Below are 21,724 nucleotides of genomic sequence, written 5' to 3'. Positions count from 1 at the left end.
ATCTCTTTAAAGTTGGTCTTCCTCTAGTTTCTCATATGTGCTCCATAATATATATAGTAAGTTGAAAGAATAATCCACTAGAATACTTATATTTTTGAAATAAGTCATTGATTAAAAAGTATTAATCTGGTTATAAATGTAGACACAGTACTGTACAAACACTGAAATCTCTATTAAACTTATTAAACTAAAATAAAGCAATCAAATGAATTTCTAGACACAAATTTTAAGTCATTGTGGTTTTCATCACTGTATTCAAAAGCAGGAAACATACAAATAAAATATCAGATTTGCTTATTTTCTTATTTACAGAAACTTTAATAATCCTTTAAGTATTTAGACTTCTTTTTACAGAATGTTCTTATGCTCAGTGTTTTTTCTAGTATGTGTTCTAAGAATAATATGAATTCTTAAAGTAATCAAAACAGTAATACGTATTTTAAATTATCAATTAATTGTTTCTAGGATCCAATATAATTAAATCCTCTACAGAGAGGTCTGCCATTAAACTCTTAGTCTACTATATAGACTTACACTGCTCATTTGAAATTCCCCTGGTATGTTTAACTATTACTTTGCTATATCCCAAATATCTCTATGACAAATGTAAAATCCTTTTGATGGCTTAATCATAAATAGAGGTAAATAGGAACTGGAATTTTGTCAAAAATACTGTTTCACCTAAAAATAACCTGGGATTTGTTTCACCGTCTGACTAAGGATGGTTATAAGACCTTTTGTTTTTGGTTCCCTTGTACTGCTTTACATGCAGAATCACTTTGGCCTGCTCTACTTCCTTCTCAATATTGGGCCAATATCAGAATTATGATGGGGTGATGGTGGAGAGGGCTTCTGTTAAAGATTTGTTGTCTAAATTGTTGTGTCTCCAAGGATTCTAGGCATTTACTTTAGGTTGACAGACTAAAATGGGATTATAGACCATTTCAACCACAATCCTTATCTATTACTCTCTTGTATCATTAACAATGTCTATTCTTTTATAGTATGGATAGATTGGAAAATAAATAACAGTAAATAACAGCACTAGAAGGTAAAATGAAAAATATATATGTTGTTTAAAACTTGCAGATTTGACTACTACTGCCTTAGAAAACCCAGAACATCTAATAAAGATTACCCAGGACAACAAGTACAATACATATATTTTTTTATTTAAAAAATTTGCAATTTACACAGGAAAGGATAAAGAAAGAAAAAAGTGAAGGAAATTGAAGAATGCAAAATAACCAAATAGCGGGCTTGAAAAGACCTCACCTCTTAACCAAATTGTTACTTAGTACCCTTCTATTGAGGTTTCTCTATTTTACAGTTCTAACATGTTTATCCATTGCTTTCAGTCTATTTACATTTAAGATATTTTTTATGGCAATCCTTTGGACTTACTTGTATGTCTTCATAGGTAATCTTAAAATAACAATACCTACTAGCACCCGAACAATTTAAAATTACAAAAAAATTACAGAGGTTTTAAAATTGATGGATGACCAGATAGACAGCAAGAACTGAAATTGACTAATAAGTTCCATATTAGGAAAAATAACAATACTCTAGACTTAAAGGCAATTTAGTTTTTTATTCAAGCCTAATGGATACAAAATAAAATAAACAAGGAATATATTTTTATCAAATTAAAGTGTATATCTTTTATGATATACAGTATTATACTATAGACTAAACATTGCCATGGTATTGTTTTAAAATAACAATGTTAAATTTAGCACTTTGAAGGGAAACATAAAAAGGAGAATATTTGGCAACATACTGCGAAAACATTTTTTGTGCCACATCATGCTTTAAAAAATGAACTTCTTTTATAGAGTTGTCAGTTTTATTTTATTTTATTTCAATCAAATATCTAAAATATAACAGGCCAAAATAAAAATACTTATCAGTGTGAAATTGTTATTTTCTGTCATTAGTATTTCTGTAAGCTTCTACACATCAAAGATTTCTTGGTGTTTTTATGTGGCTTTAGGAGAATAATGTAACATTTTGGAGCAAATATTGCAAAGAGAAGACCAAAGCTTGAGGCCAGAATTGCAAAGATCTCAACAGCTACTGTGTGTTTTCCAGGAGAGCTGACATAAGCGGGGATGAAAGTGATCCAGACGGCACAGAAGATAAGCATGCTGAACGTGATGAATCTGGCCTCATTAAAAGTATCTGGTAGACGTCTGGCAAGGAATGCTAACAAAAAAGAAACACCAGCCAGTAGCCAAATATATCCCAGAAGGCAGCCAAATCCTGCTGCTGATCCAATGTTACATTCAAAGATAATTTTTGCAGTCTGGTATTTGGTGTTTTTAGTGGGACTTGGGGGAGATGTGATAAGCCATATTATACATATCAAAGCCTGAAGAGCAGTAAAGACAAAAACGGTGCACCTCTGCTGAACAACACCAAACCACTTCATTGTACTTTTTCCAGGCATTGTTGCAGTGAAAGCCATTATCACAACAATAGTTTTTACAAGGATGCAAGAAATGCACATAACAAAGCTTATCCCAAACACCACATGCCTGAGCATGCAGGTTATGTGTGAAGGCTGCCCAATGAAAGACAAAGAGCATAGGAAGCATAACATCAGCGATACCAGCAAAAGGTAGCTCAGTTCAGAATTGTTGGCTTTAACTACAGGAGTGTTTCGAAAGTGAATGAAAACTGCTAGCACAGCAACTGTCAAGCAGAAACCCGTCAAAGCTGTAGCTGCCAATGTAATGCCCATAGCATCTCCATAGGAAAGGAATTCTGTTTCCTTTAGCACACATTTGGTTTTTTTATCATTAGACCAGAGTTCAGATGAACATTTGATGCATTCAATTGAATCTAAAAGGGAAAAAAATAAATGAATTAATTTCTGAAAAACGATTTTGTGGCTTAAGTTGTAAAATAACGAATTATAACTACTTTGTTATTTTACTTAAGTACATTATTCAGCTATTTGTACTTTACTTGACTAAATTTACTTTAGGATTATGTTTACTTTTACCCCACTACATTTTAGGTCAGATAGCATCCTTTTTACTTCATTACATTTTCCAGCAAGTCCTAGTTACTCATTACGCAGATCAAATTATTATAAATTCATCTAAGAGACCTATAGGGTGTGTTGTGAACTTTTGTTATAATTCAACGTTGTTCGGACACAGCCAATGGAATCATTCAAAAATAAAAGAGCAATAGGGTGTCTTCCACTGTTCATTTGGTAGGTCGGTCTCATGCTTCTTGCTTACTGTTGAGACTGAGAAACTGAATAGTCCACATAGTCGTATTTGAAGACAGCACCTACACAAATCTCTGCCTTCAAGAATTCATCTTCAAATTTAAAGATGTATGTGGAAGTTACCATTTATTTTTTCCTATTCTTAAGCTATCTTAGACAGATCCTTTGAAGTCCAAAAAAAGTGTCTTTTTAATCTTGTGGAAATTAGATTTTCAGGTAATATCTTGAAACCGCAAATATTGTGCAAACAAAATGCGTATTTTGCATGCCAATGTAATTCCCATAGCATGTTTGGCGGATTTTGACAAGCTGAATTAATTTAATGCTAGCATGAGTCCAGCCATAAACCTTGCTGTTTAACTGAAGAAAACTGGGTTCCTTGCAAGAGCTCATGGGTTGTGAGCTTTCTTGTTGTCCCAATTTTATGTAACAGCTAATAAAAGGGGTGTCTGCTTTTCTTCAAGAAGAGATACATATTATTGTTGCTACCTCATGGAATTTAATCTCAGGGAAAGCTAACAGAGCACAGCCTTACTGACCAGAATCCACTAGAGCCACAATGACTAAGGAAAAGTACAGCTGGCTTATTAAGCGAATTTTTCAGTTTTGTGTGCAAGGGTAACCTCTGAGTAAATCATTAAATAATTTCTGAAAATCTGTTTCTGTCTTAAACTAAATTGCAAATTGCGAGACTTATTTTTTCTCTGAGCTGTACTTTTTTTTATCATATCAGTCCTTTATGTGATTCAGGAGAAAACATTTAATTTAACAGAACCAACCCAGAGCATTTTTCAGTAGGACACCCAGATTTGTAATTGTCATTTCATTATCTTCTTTGGAAGTTGAATTATTTGTAGTGTAATATTAAAGCAAGTTAGTTTAATGCTTACATGTACTGGAAAATGTTAACCTGCGCAATTTAAATTGTGCATTAAAAATATCAGTTTATATTATGATACAACCAACTGGTATACACGTCTGGTTATGCCAGAAAGTTAATAATACTTTAATTGTAGTTAATTTGATAGTTTACATGAGTGCTCAAGCAAGTAGTTTAAAGATAAAATTGGAAACCAAATTAAGTAAAGGAACTCTCTGCTTTCTTAAAAGAATTCTTGTTAAAGATAAACAATTATAAAATTGTTGTATTATTATTTAACATAATATTTGCATCTTTACTTCAGTAAAGTATAATAAGACCAATTTGTGTTTATTTTTTCTTACTTCTTTGCATTGTATTTTACTATTTTTCTCTTCAGCTGCTAGGTATCCTAGTGTGGAGGTACAGCATAAGTCATATCTATACTCACTAGTACCACACTTCGGGTCATCACCATGAAACTGACTGCAGTTATCTACTGATTAACAACATGATTGCATTTGCACAATTTACTATTCTGCAGTGCATTTCTGTAGCACAAATATTGCGTGAGTGTTGTTTAAAAATAAAATACATGTATTGTGTCCTGTAGGCAGAGCCTTGCACCTTCTCATTTTTATAAATTGCTATTTTTACTTGGTACTTGAGTGCTTTTGAAAGCAGATACTTTTTTACTTTTACACAAGATTTTTCTTTTATTGAAATACTTCAGACTTCAGTAAAAGTGAAAATCTGATGAAGTACTGCAACTTTACTCAAGTATCATTTCAGAGCACTTTTTACAACTCTGTAAGTTTCTGTTTTCTTAATGGTTTAGTTATTACAGTTTCGACAGAGACAAAGCAATAATCTTAATATCACCAACATAGCTGATTAAAGACTTCTTCAAACTGCTAAACTCAGTTCTTTCAACCTTGATTTGATTACAGAGTCACCCACTTCCTTGAATTTGCATGTTTGCCCCGTGTTTATGCAGTGCAATAACAAACCTTACCCACCGGTTTGATTGCTTATTTCTCCATCAGCACAAGGCACACAGTCAAAACAGCAGATTGGCTCTCCTTTTCTAGCTGCTTTTCTTGTACCAGGTTGACAGCTTTTGCTACAAACTGATTCTGGCATCTAAAGCACAACAAAAAATAAGGAGCTATAAGGAAGCATGTAATTATTAACACATACTCAAAACATATTAAAACCATAGGGAAACTTCACTTTGATGTGAGGTGTTATTGCCTTTTTTAATTAAGTGACTATCAAGTATGCAAATGTCAGGTTTATCCGTAGTATCTGTGCTGTAATGGCTATTATCATCATATCTCATAATTTACCAAAATAATGGATATATTTGCTTGATTAAATCATTTACATGAGAATGTGTGTAAAAGTGTCATTACTGATTACAAGGTTTATTTAATACTTTAAACTGTCTGAACTTGCATATTGTAATCTTTTTAGTTAGCCAATAAAGGGTGTCATTTTGCTTGACTTCTCACTAATAACATTATTAGGAAACATTATTAATTATATGGTAATTCCTACTTTAAGGGTGGAAAGATAGCACCCTGTATCACCATGTATGACTCCTTTTTTAGCCAGTATTAGAAATCACACAATGAGATTAATAAAAAAAATCAGTACATCATTGTCACATTGCATACTGTAGGATAAATATCTCATTGCAGTTCCAACTTAGTAAATATTTACATAATTGTTTTTGCTGGTGTCTGATACCGGTTTTGATTGTTTACTTTGAACAAACTGCAAAAGATAATGTGGTTCAATTTCCAGCATGTTGTTCTGAGTATATACTAAGAAGAAATGCAACGAGCAATCCTCAGATGTAGAAATTAATTAAAAAAAAAAAAAAGCAATGTAACGTCTTTGAAAACTTTATGCAAATAGTGGTAACAACCTAATTTTACTGTAAATATTTCATATTTCACTGAATTCCACAAGACAACTACAGCCACCCACTTTCCCAGATTCAAAATTCCAGAAGATGTCGTCTTTATTAATCATCAGCTGGGTCTCATGTATGTCAAATTCACTAAAGAATCCAATGGTTTTAGTGGTCATGCCTCCATCTTCAGCTCTTTGCCAGTTTACAATGTCAAGGATTGGAACTGCATCTCCATTTTGATCAAAAGCTACTCGGTCCCCTGAAAGAGTAGTGAAGTTGACTTTTCTCAGATAGTGCAAAAGCTTAGATGAAACAATAAAAGAAATGTCATAATTGTTAATTTATATATAAACAGCAATGGGAGAAAAATATAAAAAAATTTAATCTGCGTTATAGGCCATCAATAAATACATTTGTGTTTATATATACACATCTATAGATATACTATATATTAATAGAGCAATTGGAGGTTGATTTTTATCCACAGATTAATGAAGCTCATATAAATAGGTTGCTTATAAATTAACATATAGGTCTGGAAGAATTTAAGAAACATATTTGGGATCATAGACTATTCATCTATTCATACCTACTTCTTTCAACTCATCAGTTTTATAAAACAGTTTTGAATCAAAATACCACAGGAAAATCAAAAGCACTAGATGACAAATGATGCAATGTACTGTTCATTCACTTGTATTTTCATTTATTTATTTATTTTGCAGTATGACCGTAACCACTAGCATTAACTTATTCCCAAACTAATAGTTTCCTCCGTGAGGTCGATGACTACATTGTTTCCTAATAACCCTCTTCTACAGTGTTGCCAAAGTGTAGACAACAGAAAACTAAAAGAAGTGTTCTGCTTCTTTATCACATAGTTTTCCTTACACAGTCATGTTCTTCTTCTTTTAATACATGTCATTAACTTTCACAGTTTCAATAAGTGCTTCTGGATTCCCTTACCTGCCAGGGCTGCACCTTTGTAATGTCTGCACATGTGTTGTTCTCAAAAGGCCCTTCTCTGTCTTTACACATTACTATGTTATGCAGGGCATGTGCTAGGGCATACACAGCTTTATAAACGTTGTAGGAAGCTCTCAATTGTGACACATCGCTATATTCATTTTTGATGCTTTTCAGGTCTTCTGTCCCTGTGCACACTTTTCCATCTCCTGCCATTGATGAGTTTTTGAATTTACATTGAAATAGTGTTTCCCAAAACTGACTGTAGAGGTTGTTTTTGACATCTGAAGTAGGCTGAATATCACGGAGGAATTTTTCAAAGCCCGGAATGGAGCCTCTTCTTGTGATGATCCCAATGGTTCCACCAAAATAGTCAAAATTATCATTGCTGGCCAGTGAAGGATAGGCACTCCACAAATCACTTGCTATCCATTGCTTGCCAGTAATATTTTGAAGAACAGCTTCTTTTATAAATGTTCCCATGATAGTTTTTGTTAGAAACAAAACAATGATTTTGGCAGATGATTGTTTTATAACACTAATGACCTGAAGCAGTCTTGCTCTATCGTTTGTCTTTAATGTTTCTGAGAATGCAACACAACCAAATTTTTTCACTTCTTTGTTGAAACTGGTCAGAGCATATAGCCCATAGTCATCATCAGTTGCTACAGCTCCAACCCAGGTCCATCCAAAGTAGTTCATAATTTCAGCCATCACTTTCACCTGAAATGTGTCACTTGGGATTGTCCGCAGGAATGTAGGAAATTCCTGCTTATCACTTAAACATGAACAAGTTGCACAATAACTGACCTAGAAATGAAAAAGTTGCAAAGATTAGAATATGAGCTTCAGCATTCCTTAATGGAAAGACTTTAATATGTATACACTGATTTAGATTAGATATTTGATTTGATAAAGTATACAAAATATGTAGTTTGCTTGTTCAGATATGCTACAAGTTAATGATTTCAGGGAGGAAACCACCGATAGTAAAACATTAATGAAAACATTTCACACAGTTAAACTGCATCACACTCATTGAGATATCAATTATCTTTAAATACGTAAAATTACAGGTTTCACCTTGATGACTGATGACTGAACTCAAATCAATGGGTTGATTTCTTTCATTTTTAATTGGAATATTCTGTATTATAATCTACCAGTCAGAATATTACATTTTTCAGTTCAGGGAAAAATAGCTATAACAAATCACTCAATACTATATTTCCAGTTTTCCAATTAAATTATTTTGAGAAGATACAATTAATGTCATGTACAATTTAACCACTATTAGGTGTTTTAAAATTTTATTCTAAAATGCTCACTTTTAAAATCTTATTAGAAGGTATTTGCAGAAAGTTAGGAAATTAAGTAGCAGTAAACATTTACTTTAAATATTTTCATCATATATGGGTTATTGATAGAAAACATTACCAGAGGAATCTTGAACAAACTCACAGTCCTGGATATGGCAATGGAATGTGTTGATAATGGGTCACCAAGAATAGCAACTACAGGAGGAACTCCATCACAGCTGGAATCATCCTTAACCTCCTCTTCTCCACCAATAAGAGTTGCCGCAGCTCGCATGGCTTCCTGCAGGTTCATGCAGTTGTCGTAGAGTCTGTATCCCAAAGTTATATTTGGCAAAAGAGCAGGATCCTTGTTTATTTCTTCAACTGCAAACACCATGGTCTGTGCTCTTTGGAATACAGCAAGGTCAAAACTATAGGAGAATTAAAATATTTAGCATATGGTATAGTTTGTTCTGTAAAAATTTAAAAGTGATCACTTATTTTAAAAGTTAACTTTAAAGAGAAGCCCTATAGTAGCATTCTATTATGTATCCTTTAAGAACATCATACTATATTTTTGTTAAATTGGCAAAATAAAGTAAATCCTATTCAACAATGGGTAGCTGCACTATCTTTCTTAACTTACTCAGACAATCAGTTTTTCTAACAGAAGATAATAAGAATTTGGGCTTAAAACTACTATATACATTTGTGTATTTTTGCAAATATCGCTTGATGTTTCCCTGTTTATGGCTTATTTTTCATATTCTATTGGTAATTATTGTATAACATATCAGACTCATTAGTTGAAATTCTAATTAAATCCTCATTAAGTTTCTGTTTTTCTGCAGTCTTTACTTATGACATTAATTCTATTTTTAATTTACTGTATATTAGCATCAATAGATACTGATATATCTTTATCTAGAGATAGCATTATTATAGATAGATAGATAGATAGATAGATAGATAGATAGATAGATAGATAGATAGATAGATAGATAGATAGATAGATAGATAGTGAATTTTAATACACTCACCTTTCACATTTCCATTGTTCAGGTTTAGATATGAAGCTTAATTCTGGGGGTATTGCTCTAAAATTAACTGCAAATATTGCTCCCAGCATAATATCACCAGCTTTGAATAACCCATTAAACTGAAATTTTCCATGTGGATTGCAGGTCAAATATTTAGAAATAGATGTCTGAAAAACTGAAACTAAAAACACACAAGTATACAAAACACACTTCATTGCTGTAAAGCCAAAAGCCACATACTTCTGAATATTTATATCTTCTTTTACAGTATATACTGCATGTCTAATCCTCCTGAGGTGTCCATGTATTTAAAATAAAACTATGCTTTGTTACACAGAAATCCCACAGCTCAGCTGAAACACATGACAGATATTGTGCATTATCAGGGAAACAACAACATTTATTTCTATAGTACACTTTTATAGTGTAGCTCAAAGTGCTATAAAACATGCCAAAGAAGCAGTAATACGCAAAGAAAAACAAATTCAATTTAGACAAGAATAATAATGAATAAATAGTATTCAAAAGATAAATAATGCTCACTTAAGTAACACAGATATATACTTTAGAGCAGAAGAGTCCTTACATACAAAATTGTGTTTTCAAGTTTCTAAATGACAGTCTGATAATAAAGTCAGATGGCCAAGGTGGACAGAAAAAAAACCTCCAGTTAAACTGGAGGTAAAAAAAGCAGGGTTTCCTGACCAAAAGACCACCCAGCCCCCTCTGGGCTTTCTGCCTAACATTAAATGTTCCTAAATAGGTCTTTATTGGATTTAACAACGTGGAGCTTGTGATAAGTTGGTGTATCTGCTTTCATTCATTTGTAGAATGCCACCATGGGAAAATGTTTTAAAGGAAACACAAACCTAAAGATTTACCACAGTGGATTCCACATTAGTGCTGTTCATTTAGATTGTTGTTTTTTTTTTCCATTATCTCAACCCCTCATAATTGTGCTAGTGTTTCGCTCTGGTCTCAGTACAATTATATATACTATTGTATCAAATATTGCAACAAGGACTCCAAAACTTGATGCTAGAATAGCAAAGATCTCCACTGCTGCTGTGAACTTACCTGGTGAGCTGACATAAGTAAGTCTGAAAGTAACATATATTGCACAGAAGATAAGCATGCTGAAAGTGATGACTTTGGCCTCATTAAAGGTGCTTGGTATGTGTCCAGTAAGAAAAAGCTAGCAAAAAGGAAACTCAAGCCAAAAAGCCAATTTCCAATATCAATCTCAGAGATAATTTTGGCATTGTTATACCTTGTGTTTTTTGCTGGAACGGTAGGAGCTATAACTAACCATAAACTGAATACAACTAGACTGTTTATCCCCTGCTGGGCAGCACCAGACCATTTCCTGATGTTATTACCAGGCAGAGTAGCTTTGAATACCATGAGTACATCAATTGTCTTTACAAGAATACCAAAAATACACAAAGATGATTCCAAACATCACGTGCCTCAACTTTAGTGTTAATTCAACAAAGCGTTTTTCGCAGCAAATGTGCTCTATGAATATTTGTTAAATATTTTCCATGGAATTTTGCCATGTAGCTGGCTTAGACAAACATTTTTTTCCCATCACCCCAAGATGTTTTGCATGGCCAACATAACATTATAGAGGTTTACCATCCATGCGCAGATCTTTCACACATGCATACTTTGAGTATACTCAAACCTCAGATTTATGTTATGATGTCACCACTCCAGCTACAGTATATTTGCTGCCCTCATGCAGTTTTTCATTTGAGGGGTACATTAGCTGACCATAATATGAATATTATGAAAATACGTCTTTGTTCTGCATAGATTTATTGTATGTTGTATCTTCACTGTTAAATTAAGCATGTTTTGTTCTTTGCTACCAGTTCTCTTGGTGTGCTAGTATGCACCAGTATACACACATTTTCTACCGATAATCTAAACCCTTAAAAGAGCATTGCACCATTATAATCCACTTAAAACTAGTTCCATTCCTCCTTCTCATTGATTTTAATGTGTTTCAGTGAGTCTGGTAAAGTTCTCAAACATTTAATTGATTTTGCTGAAATCACAGTGAGTTCTCTCTTCGCAGAGTTTGCTCATCACTACTCAACATAATGGTTAAGAGTGAGAGTTTTCCGATAAAACACAAAGAACAAAGAAAGTACTGTATACAACTAATGTCACTAACAAAAGAAAACTGAACTCAGAGTTGTTGACCTTAAAAACTGGAGTTCCTCATTAGCAAATAAAAACTTCTAAAACACAGCAAAAGCTGTCATTGTTTGAGTAATTCCCAAGCCATCTTCATATTATAAATATTCCACATCTTTTGGAACACTCTCATTTCTCTTGAGACTGGATCAGAATTTAGGAGGACATGTCTGACATTGAATTTAGTGTAAAAAAGAAAAAACAGGCAATATTAGGATTTTAATAAGTTTTCTTCCTCCACTTTACATGTATATGGCTAGGAGAAATTCATCATGATGCAATCACTGTATTTTGTCTAAAGTGCCAACTTCAAAATTTTGTTTCAACTTTACTTGCATTAGGAGACTTCCTATAGCATATTCTGAAAAACAAATCTTTACATTTTTTAGAGTACAAATGTAAAATCACACTTAGTTGTGGTTTTATGACACTAAGGCTTAATTGCAGAAAATATTGTTTTTTTGTTTTGTTTTTTTTTCCTAATCATTAAGAAAATAATAAAAATACCTTCTAGGGAAAATTGTTAATCCAACATTAATATTTCAGAAATATTACAGAGATTAAAAACTACATTTTAAAAGTTGCAACTATGGGACCAGAATAAATTGAATGATAATCCAATAGCCTTTGTAATAAAAGCACAGACAAGTATAAAGGTTTGGGGTGGTTTAAGCCCCATATACTGTAAAAGAAAAGGTTCATTTTAGTCAGTATTTTCTACCCAGTATAACAGACAGTCAAAATAAAGTATGTCAGACATTTTATAAGGGTGCACAGGAAATGATGGGGAGAGCAGTGTTGAATGATGGGAAGAATGATGTCATCTTTGGGGGACCGGAGGTTAGAAAGGACCCCAGAAGCTGGAGGGAGTTGTAGACTTCCGGGAACGTCTATGGCGGTGGCATTTTGGTCCTTCTAGGGAATCAAAAGAAGAAAGGTCAGTATTTCGCCTCTGTCCCCCGGCACGGCTGATCACGGCGCCCGGCGGGTCCTTAAGCCGCTCCCCATGTACTCGTGCGTGACACCTTGTATTTCAATTAACTTCAGTAGAACTAAAATGGCATTATTGACTGTCTTAAACAGAATTATTATGCATCATCTACAAGATGTATGGAAAGAAAGGGAAATAAATTATCCTAACCCTAACCCTAAGCATAATTTCTGTAGCACAGCATTAGAATTTAGAAGTGAAAAATAGTTTTTTTTTTTTTATTTATTGATTTGACTACTGCCATAGATAACTGAAAGTTTTGGTAAATGATTACCCAGTACAACAAATATAAAAGATTTTTACAGTCTGGTATTTGGTGTTGTTAGTGGGACTTTGGAGAGATGTGATGAGCCATATTATACCTCTGCTAAACAACACCAAACCACTTCATTGTACTTTTTCCAGGCAGTGTTGCAGTGAAAGCTATTATCACAAAATAGTTTTATCAGGATACAAGAAAGGCACATAACCAAGCTTATCCGGAGCACCATGTGCCTGGGAGTTATGTGTGAAGGCTCTGCAATGAAAGACAAAGAGTGAAGGAAACATAACATCAATGATACCAGCAAAAAGTAGCTCAGTTAAGAAATGTTGGCTTTAAAAACAGGAGTGTTTCAAAGGAGAATGAAAATACAGGAGCTATTACACAGAAACCTGTCAAAACTGTAGCTGCCAATGTAATGCCCATAGCATCATAATAGGAAAGGAATTCCATTTGCTTTAGCACACATTTGTTTTTTTATAATTAGACCAGAGTTCAGATGATCATTTGTTGCATTCAAATCTAAATGGGAAATACATAAATGCCACAGTAAATTTCTGAAAATATCTAAAGGCTTATATTTCTATTTTCTTAAGGATTAAATTCCTAAAATTTGAGCAGAGAGATAGTAATATTGAAATTATTCTACAATACTTCAATTTTGCCAGCAGCTTTGATGAAAGACTTTAAAAATGCTAAACCTGTCCTTGTAACCTTGGTTTGATTGCAGGGATACCCACAGACTTAAATTTGCATGTTTGCCTCATGACAAACCTTACCTACCGGTCTGATTGCTGTTTTGTTCATCAGCACAAGGCACACAGTCAAAACAGCAGATTGTCTCTCCTTTTCTAGCTATTTTTCTTGTACCAGCATGACAGTTTTTGCTACAAACTGATTCTAGCATCTAAAGCAAAACAAGGAGCTATAAGGTAGTGTGTAATTACTAACACATACTCTAAACATACTAAAACCATAGGAAACTTGTAAAATGTAAGGTTTTATATGCAGATGATATGATACTGTGTATGTCAGTCTCAGAAACTTCCATACCAGCAGTTCTCAAAGCACTAGCAGAATTTCAAAAGATATCTAGACTCAAAATAAATTTAAAAAAAGTTTGCTTTTCCCAGTAAACCCTCTTGTAGACAGTATTAGACTTGGATACCTTCCCATTTCTTTTAGACCAGTTTAAAATATACTAAATAAAATATGCTGAACTTCTTTACGCGCCCTGCTTTCTGACACAGTAAATACAAATTGATATACTATCAATCCAATTGTCCATCAATCACTCAGAATATGGAACCAATGCAGGAAGCACTTTAAGACAGAGAAGCTTTTATCTGTTGCACCTCTACATGATAGTCACTTTTTTCTACCATCTCAAACCTACACAGTATTTAATGTTTGGAAGACATCTGGAAGTAAAACACTTACAGGACTGTATATAGATAATATCTTTGCATCTAATACACAATTATGCATCAAATTTAACTTCCTATCAACACAATCTTTCCACTACTTTCAAATTAGAAACCTTACTAAAAAAAACCTGCCCAATTTTCCTCAATCCCCACCTATTTTTAATCCAGAGGCAATACTGATCATTCTTGAAAGCATCTCAATAATATATAAAAACATTTTAGTCTCTTTGTTTCAAAGATCTCAGGGTACAATGGAGAAAGGACCTTTCACTTAAAATTTAAGAAAAGGAGTGGAAGGCAGCCATTCATAGAATACACTCTAGCTCCATATGTGCAAAGCATTCATTCATTCAGCTTAATTTTTTTATTGGGTACATTTATCTTGTTTAAAATTGTCCAAAATGTATCCAGGACAAGATTCAACCTGTGAATGTTGCAATCGAGCTCCAGCCTCACTATGCCACATGTTTTGGGCGTGAATCAAATTAACATCATTTTGGACAAAAAATTTTGAATGCCTATAAGAGAGCCTTGGTGTCACAGTCACTCCTAATCCATTAACAGCTGTGTTTGGTGTACTCCCAGATGGGCTTAAAGTGGAGAAGGACAAATGGATTTTAATTGCTTATACCACACTACTAGCACATATACTTATCTTGCTCAACCGGAAGAATCCCAGCCTACCTGTTATAAGTCAGTGGGTAACTGATGTTCTGTACTATTTAAATTTAGAAAAAAAGAAAGTCTCACTTAGATGATCTGTTAAAAATGCTTTTAAAATATGGAACGATCTAATTAATCAAATCTTGGAATAAGCATTTATATCGGGGAAATGGACATTTCTCCTTTATTGTTTTTAAAGACTCATTCTGTTGGCACTTCTCTCTTTTTCTTAAGAATGACACTTGTACTGTATGTGCTCCCACTCTGTACGCCCCCGGTAATCATGGTTAGCAGTATGCCCGAAAATCCATATGAAGAACACTTTATCACCATCATAGTGGTGAGGAAACAATACCTGGGACAGACCTATCTGTTGCCCCTCTCGGAGAGCAACACAACCTTGGTTACATACCTCTGATTCAGTGAGCCAAGTCTCTTGTTCTTCCACCTACACTTATGTACCTGTAGATCCTTGGCCATGGAATGGAGGACTGCTTTCAAGTCCTGCTGTTTCATGCTGCATCACAGCAAAAATCCTGCCAACTATGCCACTGTAATAGAAACACAAGGCAATAAAAATGTTTGAACAGCCTTGTAGCCAACCCTGACTATTATAAACTTGAAATCGAAAAAAAGTGTTAAAAATCAAAACAAGTCTTCTTAGACCAGATTCCTATTCTGACTGTTGAAGATTGTGATTCTTTCAGTTATGTGAGTTCCAGGCAGGAAGAGGTGGGTCCAGATAGGCAGACATTGCAGTGACATCATTAGAGGAGAGCTGTGAGTCTTCTGGTCTGCAGAGGGAGAAAAAGGAGAGTGTGATCACATATCACCAGCTGCTGGATTGGTGGAGAATTACAATCAAATGAGCTGTTAAACTGTCTCCCATGTACATGCGTGTGATGATAGATAGATAGTTAGATAGTTAGATAGATAGATAGATAGATAGATAGATAGATAGATAGATAGATAGATAGATAGATAGATAGATAGATAGATGCAAATATTATACCCAGCATGATATCATCATCTTTGAATAACCCATTAAACTGAAATTGTCCATGAGGATTGCAGGTCAGATTTTTAGATACAGAGGTTTGCAGAACTGAAGCCAAAAAGATACAAGTATACGAAAGGTACTTCATTTATGTAAAGCGAAAAGCCACATACATCTGAATCAGCTTAACAGAGAGAAACACAGGACAGATATTGTGCATCATCAGGGAAAGCTGAAATAGATCAAAGCCTAAATGAGATTTATGATTGCTACATAGCAAGCGATTATGATTAGTTTCATATGTTTTTTGTACATTTAAAGAAAAGAGGGGTGCAAGCATTCCACTGACATGGACAGTGACAGATATTGTAAAAAAGATTCCTATATTGGCACTGCTCTCCCTTCTGTTGCTATATTCTGATTAGTAGACAACATAAACAGTGGAGGAGGAGGAAGAGTACAGACTATTGAAAGGGGAGCCTGGCTGCATCCGTGAATATGAGTGTGGTTTGGATGCAGACATGAGGATCAGGAAGACCTGGATGCACACTGCAAGACAGACTGACCATTTACCACACCCTAGCTAATTGCATATGTAGCTGTGTTTTCCCAAAATTACCAAAGTTCAGCAGCTCTAACTCAAAAAATGGGAGTCAACAAAAGCCTGACGCGCAGAAATGATTCCACAGACAAAATATCTTCGTTTTTGAAAGTTTAGTTAAGTTTCAAAATAAAACAGTTCACACAAAAAAAGATTAAAATAGCTCAGTTCTAAGCTTAATCTTGTTACATCTCAAATCATTACTATTTACTTAACATTTCCGAACCATTTCAAAATGTTCAGAAAACTGTGTGCTTATCCCATCTCTGAGAAGAAAATGGGCCTTTTAAGTCCCTATGTACTGGGGCCTGTTCTAAACACAAATGAGCTTATTATCACACTGTTTCTCAGTTATAGCAAAAAGTTTCTATCTCTTATTAACTTATAGGGTGAAAAGAATATACCATAAGCTATGACTATGGAAGAAATTTATATTCTATTCAAATTAAGCAAACATTAATAGGAGTGTAACTCAAAACTTTAACTTTCTAAGATTGGCTGTTCCAGCATATGCAGCCTTTTTATTTTTGTTCATTGTTATCCATTATTTCTGTATTTTTCTGTTCATTTATTTGTCTATTACATGATTATGTAGTGTCTATTTGTGATTTGTATTTTATGGGTGGATCCAAAAGAGGCAGGACATCTGATCCATTACTGTTAATGGACCGGCCCCATGAAGGCACGCTGGGTAGTGAAGTCAATGTGGTTCATTTTGAATTCATTCTGGTGGTTTTCATGGGTATTCTAATTTTCTTTGGTTATTATTGTGTATTTCAAATTGGAACTCGTTTGCTTTGTCCTTTTTTGATCATTTTTGCTCCTTTGAACAATTTCTGAATTTGTTTTCCTTCTCACTCAATAAATGCTCCTGTAAACATTTCTTGTCTCCTTACCCTTTTCAAGCCAAGAGTTAATGATCATCCTCTGTCAAATGGGGCATTTTAAGTTTATTTCGGGACTTTACTGAATATATTGTTGAATTTTGATAATGAGTTGCCTTTTGGCTGAGTGTAGGCTGAAACAAGCCACTCAAGTGGAAGCTAGGCTGCCTTTTAATACACCTCTTCTGGGTAGGTTGGTGGGATTCAGGATTGCTTCCCTGACTGTTTTTGAAAGCCTCACACCACTTTGTGTGATAAATCACAACATAGGCTATGCCAGGAGCCATCTCTGCATTTGGATGCACATAGAGTTGGTTCATAAACTTAGATATATAAACTATTTATATTCATATTTATAATATATACAGTAGGTAACCTGTTAAGGTTTTATTTCCTTTTTCACCTAAAACCTTGACATAAACAAAAAAAATTTAGCAAATTGTCTTTTTTCTTAAAGAAGTTTATTTTCTTTTATATGTGTGTGGCACATAAACAGATACAGCCATGCCTTTAGAAAATAATACAAAGGGAACACAACAATAATAAAAATAATCGTATTGTAAAAATTATTGAAAGGAAATTTATCAGCTTCACCTTTAATGCAAGCAAAATCCAGTCATGGGGTGACTGAAATTTAAAGGAGTTACAACAGCGGGTCTTCATTTTTGGAATTGTCATATAAATGTTTTAGTGTCATTAAGAGTTCTATTAGAAACAAAAGAATAACAAATTTTATATTACTCTTGGAATTATTATTGTGTTTTTATTACAGAACTAGCTGAAGCCCGCCATAGCATACAGCGGTGTAAGAATAGAAACGGGAAACAATAACAAAGGAATTCAGAAATCAAGAAGAAATAAATACTTCTTGAAAGACGCAGGTGTGAATAGGTGTTTTGGTGGTGACGACAGATAATGAGTCGAAAGATCTAACCCTAGAAAAAGTCATGTACAACTGACCGTGGCTGAAGACTGGTTGTTAGAATTATTGTGAAGAATAAACAGCATGTGGGATATCAGGTTTGTGCTCTGGTCTTTGGGTATCCGACAGTGCATGTAGAATTTCCGGCCAAGCAGGATTACATGTGAAAGTGATAAACAAATGAGGCTGTCCGAATTTACGTGCTATGGCCATGGCATCCTGACAGTTTTGTTGCATGTATCTTGGACTTCCTGGAAATGTGGACGGTAATATGATCATTTTGCCTAAACATACGTTTTTTATTTTCAGCATTTGCTTGCAGTGCGTCTGACAGTCCTTATTGATCTAATCTGAGATAGTTGAGTCGCACGCTCTCTGTTTTAACATACGCATCTATGACGTACTGTTGGAATAGTTCCCCACTGGAGTGCAAAATACTAAATATATTCCTCATTACGAATCTGTATGCGTAAAATTGGCATTGAGTAAGCCTTCTTCGCTTGGTGGTTCTTTTATCTGGAACATGTTGTAAATCTTTGTGCCAGCCAATGTCTCCGTAAGGGAATAAAAGTGGGTAAACCATAGGACTGCAATTCATATTGAGCGTGGAAATCTGTCTACAGGAGTTGCCTATGGAATAGATGCAAATGTCCCTTTTGGTAGGCGGTTCGCCATCTTCTCCAACGAAAATCGCTGCAACATTGGTGTGACATGTCGGGGCATTGTAGCATCGTAAATTCTGCCTAGGGTTTTTCTTGAAAAGCTTTCGTACAGCTGCTGTTGGATTGGACTGAGCGATTTAAGCGTACTGCAGATGCTTGGCAAGAAATGCTGTGTCGGCTGTGTGTGGATGGGACCAGTTTTGAGGGTGGACGTGGAAGGAGAGTTAGAGTTGGTGGGTGGGGCTCTGTGGTACGTATCCATGACGCGGTAGAAGGGTTAGAGTTGGTGGGCGGGGCTCTGTTGAGCGTATCCCATGGTCTTAGAGTTGGTGGGCGGGGCTCTGTGAGTTGGCGGGCGTGGTTCTGTCTTACTTGCGCTCACTGTCGTGCGTGCCTTTCATGAATTATATATATAGATAATTTTTAAAGCTTTAATATGTTCACACTGGTATGATAATTGCTGTGGCGACTGATGAGGATTTCTATCCTAACAGTCAGCTTTGCTCACAGAACCAGTAGTACACCATTTTTGCAGCAGCATTTGTAATAGGATTTTGTGTCAAGGACCCCTGACATGTAAACTTGAAAGAACGTGTAAGAACATACAGCCCTAAAATTTGAAAAATGCTGTCGCAATGAATGTTTCAAGTCGTCTCTCTAGTAAACGCACAAATAGCAACCAACAAAACAAAATACCATGCATGGAAACCTGCCTCTAATTGCAGTACGTACCTTTACCATGTGTGGGGCTGCTTTTTGTGTGCTCTACTATTTGCTTGGTGAGTGCACAGTGCTATGTCTTGTAAGAAAAGAGCTACACAATTTTTCTTTCATATTGTCACATACGTGCACATGGGAGGCTGCTGAAGGGTCTGAATGAGAGTAATGTCAGACCAGGGGCTGGTGGAGTGCACTGACTGTTTTTCTCACTTCTCTGCAGACCAGATACGGGAAATCCTGCCTGGCTCTGATGATGGCACTTCTTGCTCCGGGCCCACTAATGATGTCAGTCCCAGCCCTACTGATGATGTCACTTTCAGTCCTACTGATGACATCACTTCCAGTTCTGATCCCAGGAATGATGTCACTTCCTCCGCTCTCCATTAAATTTGCCAGTATAGGGCAGTACAGTTGTGGACTTGAACCTGTACAATTCTGTACCAAAAAATTATCCATTGCAGCCAGTAACAATATATGGGTGGCTGCCCCAAACCTTTTATTGGTGTGGGTCTTTGTCATACATATGACAATATGTACATAAAATGTATGCATTATATTAGTTACATTAGATGGTACCTCAATAAATAAATATAACATTATCAATTAACATGTTTATTCAAAGCAATTTAATAAAGGTATATTGTTTCAGCATTCTTAATAATAAATCCACTCATGCATTATTTCAGCACCTTTTCTATTTCAGAGTCTAACCCAAGAGTACTAGAGACGAGGCAGGAAGCAGGCATAGACAGAGCACCAGTTGCTCTTCAAGGCACAGCTAAACACAGAAATTTGGCTTGCAATTCAATGTAATTTCCATTATGGGAGAAAATTAGAAGAGGAAACACAGGTAAATGCTGATAGAAAACAAAAAAATCTAAAATAAATATCACAGAAGGGCCCTCAATCAGTAAATGAAACAATGTAACATCAACTGTGTGACAAACCAGCCATACTTATTTCCCATTTGGTTACTTGCACCTGTTATATCATACATCTATTCTCATGCTTGACAGCATTCCAGAAGACCCAGGACAAAGAGTACATAAAATTAAATACAGTAATCCCTCCTCGATCGCGGGGGTTGCGTTCCAGAACCCCCCGCGATAGACGAAAATCCGCGAAGTAGAAACCATATGTTTGTGTAGTTATTTTTATATATTTTAAGCCCTTATAAACTCTCCCACACTGTTAACATTATTAGAGCCCTCTAGACATGAAATAACACCCTTTAGTCAAAAGTTTAAACTGTCCTCTATGACAAGACAGAGATGACAGTTCTTTCTCACAATTAAAAGAATGCAAATAGATCTTCTTCTCTTCAGGAGCAGAGAATTTCAGAGGGAGAGAGAGAGAGAGAGTGCTCGCAAAGAAAAGCAAACAATCAAAAAATCAATACTTGTGCTTTTAAGTTTGCCGCATTTTAGAGGAGCGTTAGTATCTTCTAAGCAAACAGCCTCTGTGCAAACAGCCCCTCTGCTCACATCTCCTCCGTCAGGCGCAGAGAACGTCAGAGAGAGAGCAAGATTAAAGCAACAATCAAAAAATCAATACGTGTGCTTTTGTGCTTTTAAATATGCCGAGCACTGCAATAAAGCAGCATTTTTTTAGAGGAGCGTCAGTATCTTTTAAGCAAACAGCACCTCTGCTCACACCCCCTCCGTCAGGCGCAGAGAATGTCAGAGAGGGTGAGAGAGAGGCAGAGACAAGCAAACAATCAAGCTCCGCGCGGGATGCATATCTTATAGCATTGAGAAGTTTTAGTTAATATGTAATACATGCTCTGATTGGGTAGCTTCTAAGCCATCCGCCAATAGCATCCCTTGTATGAAATCAACGGGGCAAACAAACTGAGGAAGCGTGTAGCATAAATTAAAAGACCCACTGTCTGCAGAAATCCGCGAACCAGCGAAAAATCTGTGATATATATTTAGATGTGCTTACATTTAAAATCCACGATAGAGTGAAACCGCGAAAGTCAAAGCGCGATATAGCGAGGGATTACTGTAATACAACTGTATGTGAGATTCAGTTGTATAATGAAGGCATTCAAATCAAGAAG

At 35.2% G+C, this 21,724-nt stretch overlaps 1 protein-coding gene across 1 annotated transcript; it reads right to left on the bottom strand.

The window, feature by feature from the left end:
• Window positions 1-1,936: 1,936 nt before the first annotated feature.
• Window positions 1,937-15,392, bottom strand: LOC120528681 (extracellular calcium-sensing receptor-like). Its single transcript, XM_039752872.1, has 8 exons — window positions 15,339-15,392; window positions 10,406-10,523; window positions 9,329-9,509; window positions 8,428-8,719; window positions 6,991-7,800; window positions 6,099-6,326; window positions 5,123-5,246; window positions 1,937-2,847 (listed from the first exon to the last, which is right to left on the bottom strand). Exons 1-8 carry the CDS (start codon window positions 15,390-15,392, stop codon window positions 1,937-1,939), a joined length of 2,718 nt encoding a protein of 905 aa, XP_039608806.1.
• Between the last annotated feature and the right edge of the window lie 6,332 nt (window positions 15,393-21,724).

This window comes from Polypterus senegalus, chromosome 1 (assembly GCF_016835505.1).
Source record: "Polypterus senegalus isolate Bchr_013 chromosome 1, ASM1683550v1, whole genome shotgun sequence".
NCBI lineage: Eukaryota > Metazoa > Chordata > Cladistia > Polypteriformes > Polypteridae > Polypterus > Polypterus senegalus.
Note: the sequence above shows the minus strand (reverse complement) of the source record. Positions and strands in the feature narration are given on the sequence as shown.

Bases quoted from the DNA above. Each gene is read 5' to 3' on its own strand.
- LOC120528681 (XM_039752872.1), bottom strand. From the start codon at position 15,392: ATGAAACAGCAGGACTTGAAAGCAGTCCTCCATTCCATGGCCAAGGAT. The intron at 10,524-15,338 runs GTACATAAGTGT...CCTTTTTGCTAG, and splicing joins CCATGGCCAAGGATCTACAG to CTTTTTCTTACTGGACACAT. The intron at 5,247-6,098 runs GTGGGTGGCTGT...GTTGTGCTTTAG, and splicing joins GGAATTTTGAATCTGGGAAA to ATGCCAGAATCAGTTTGTAG.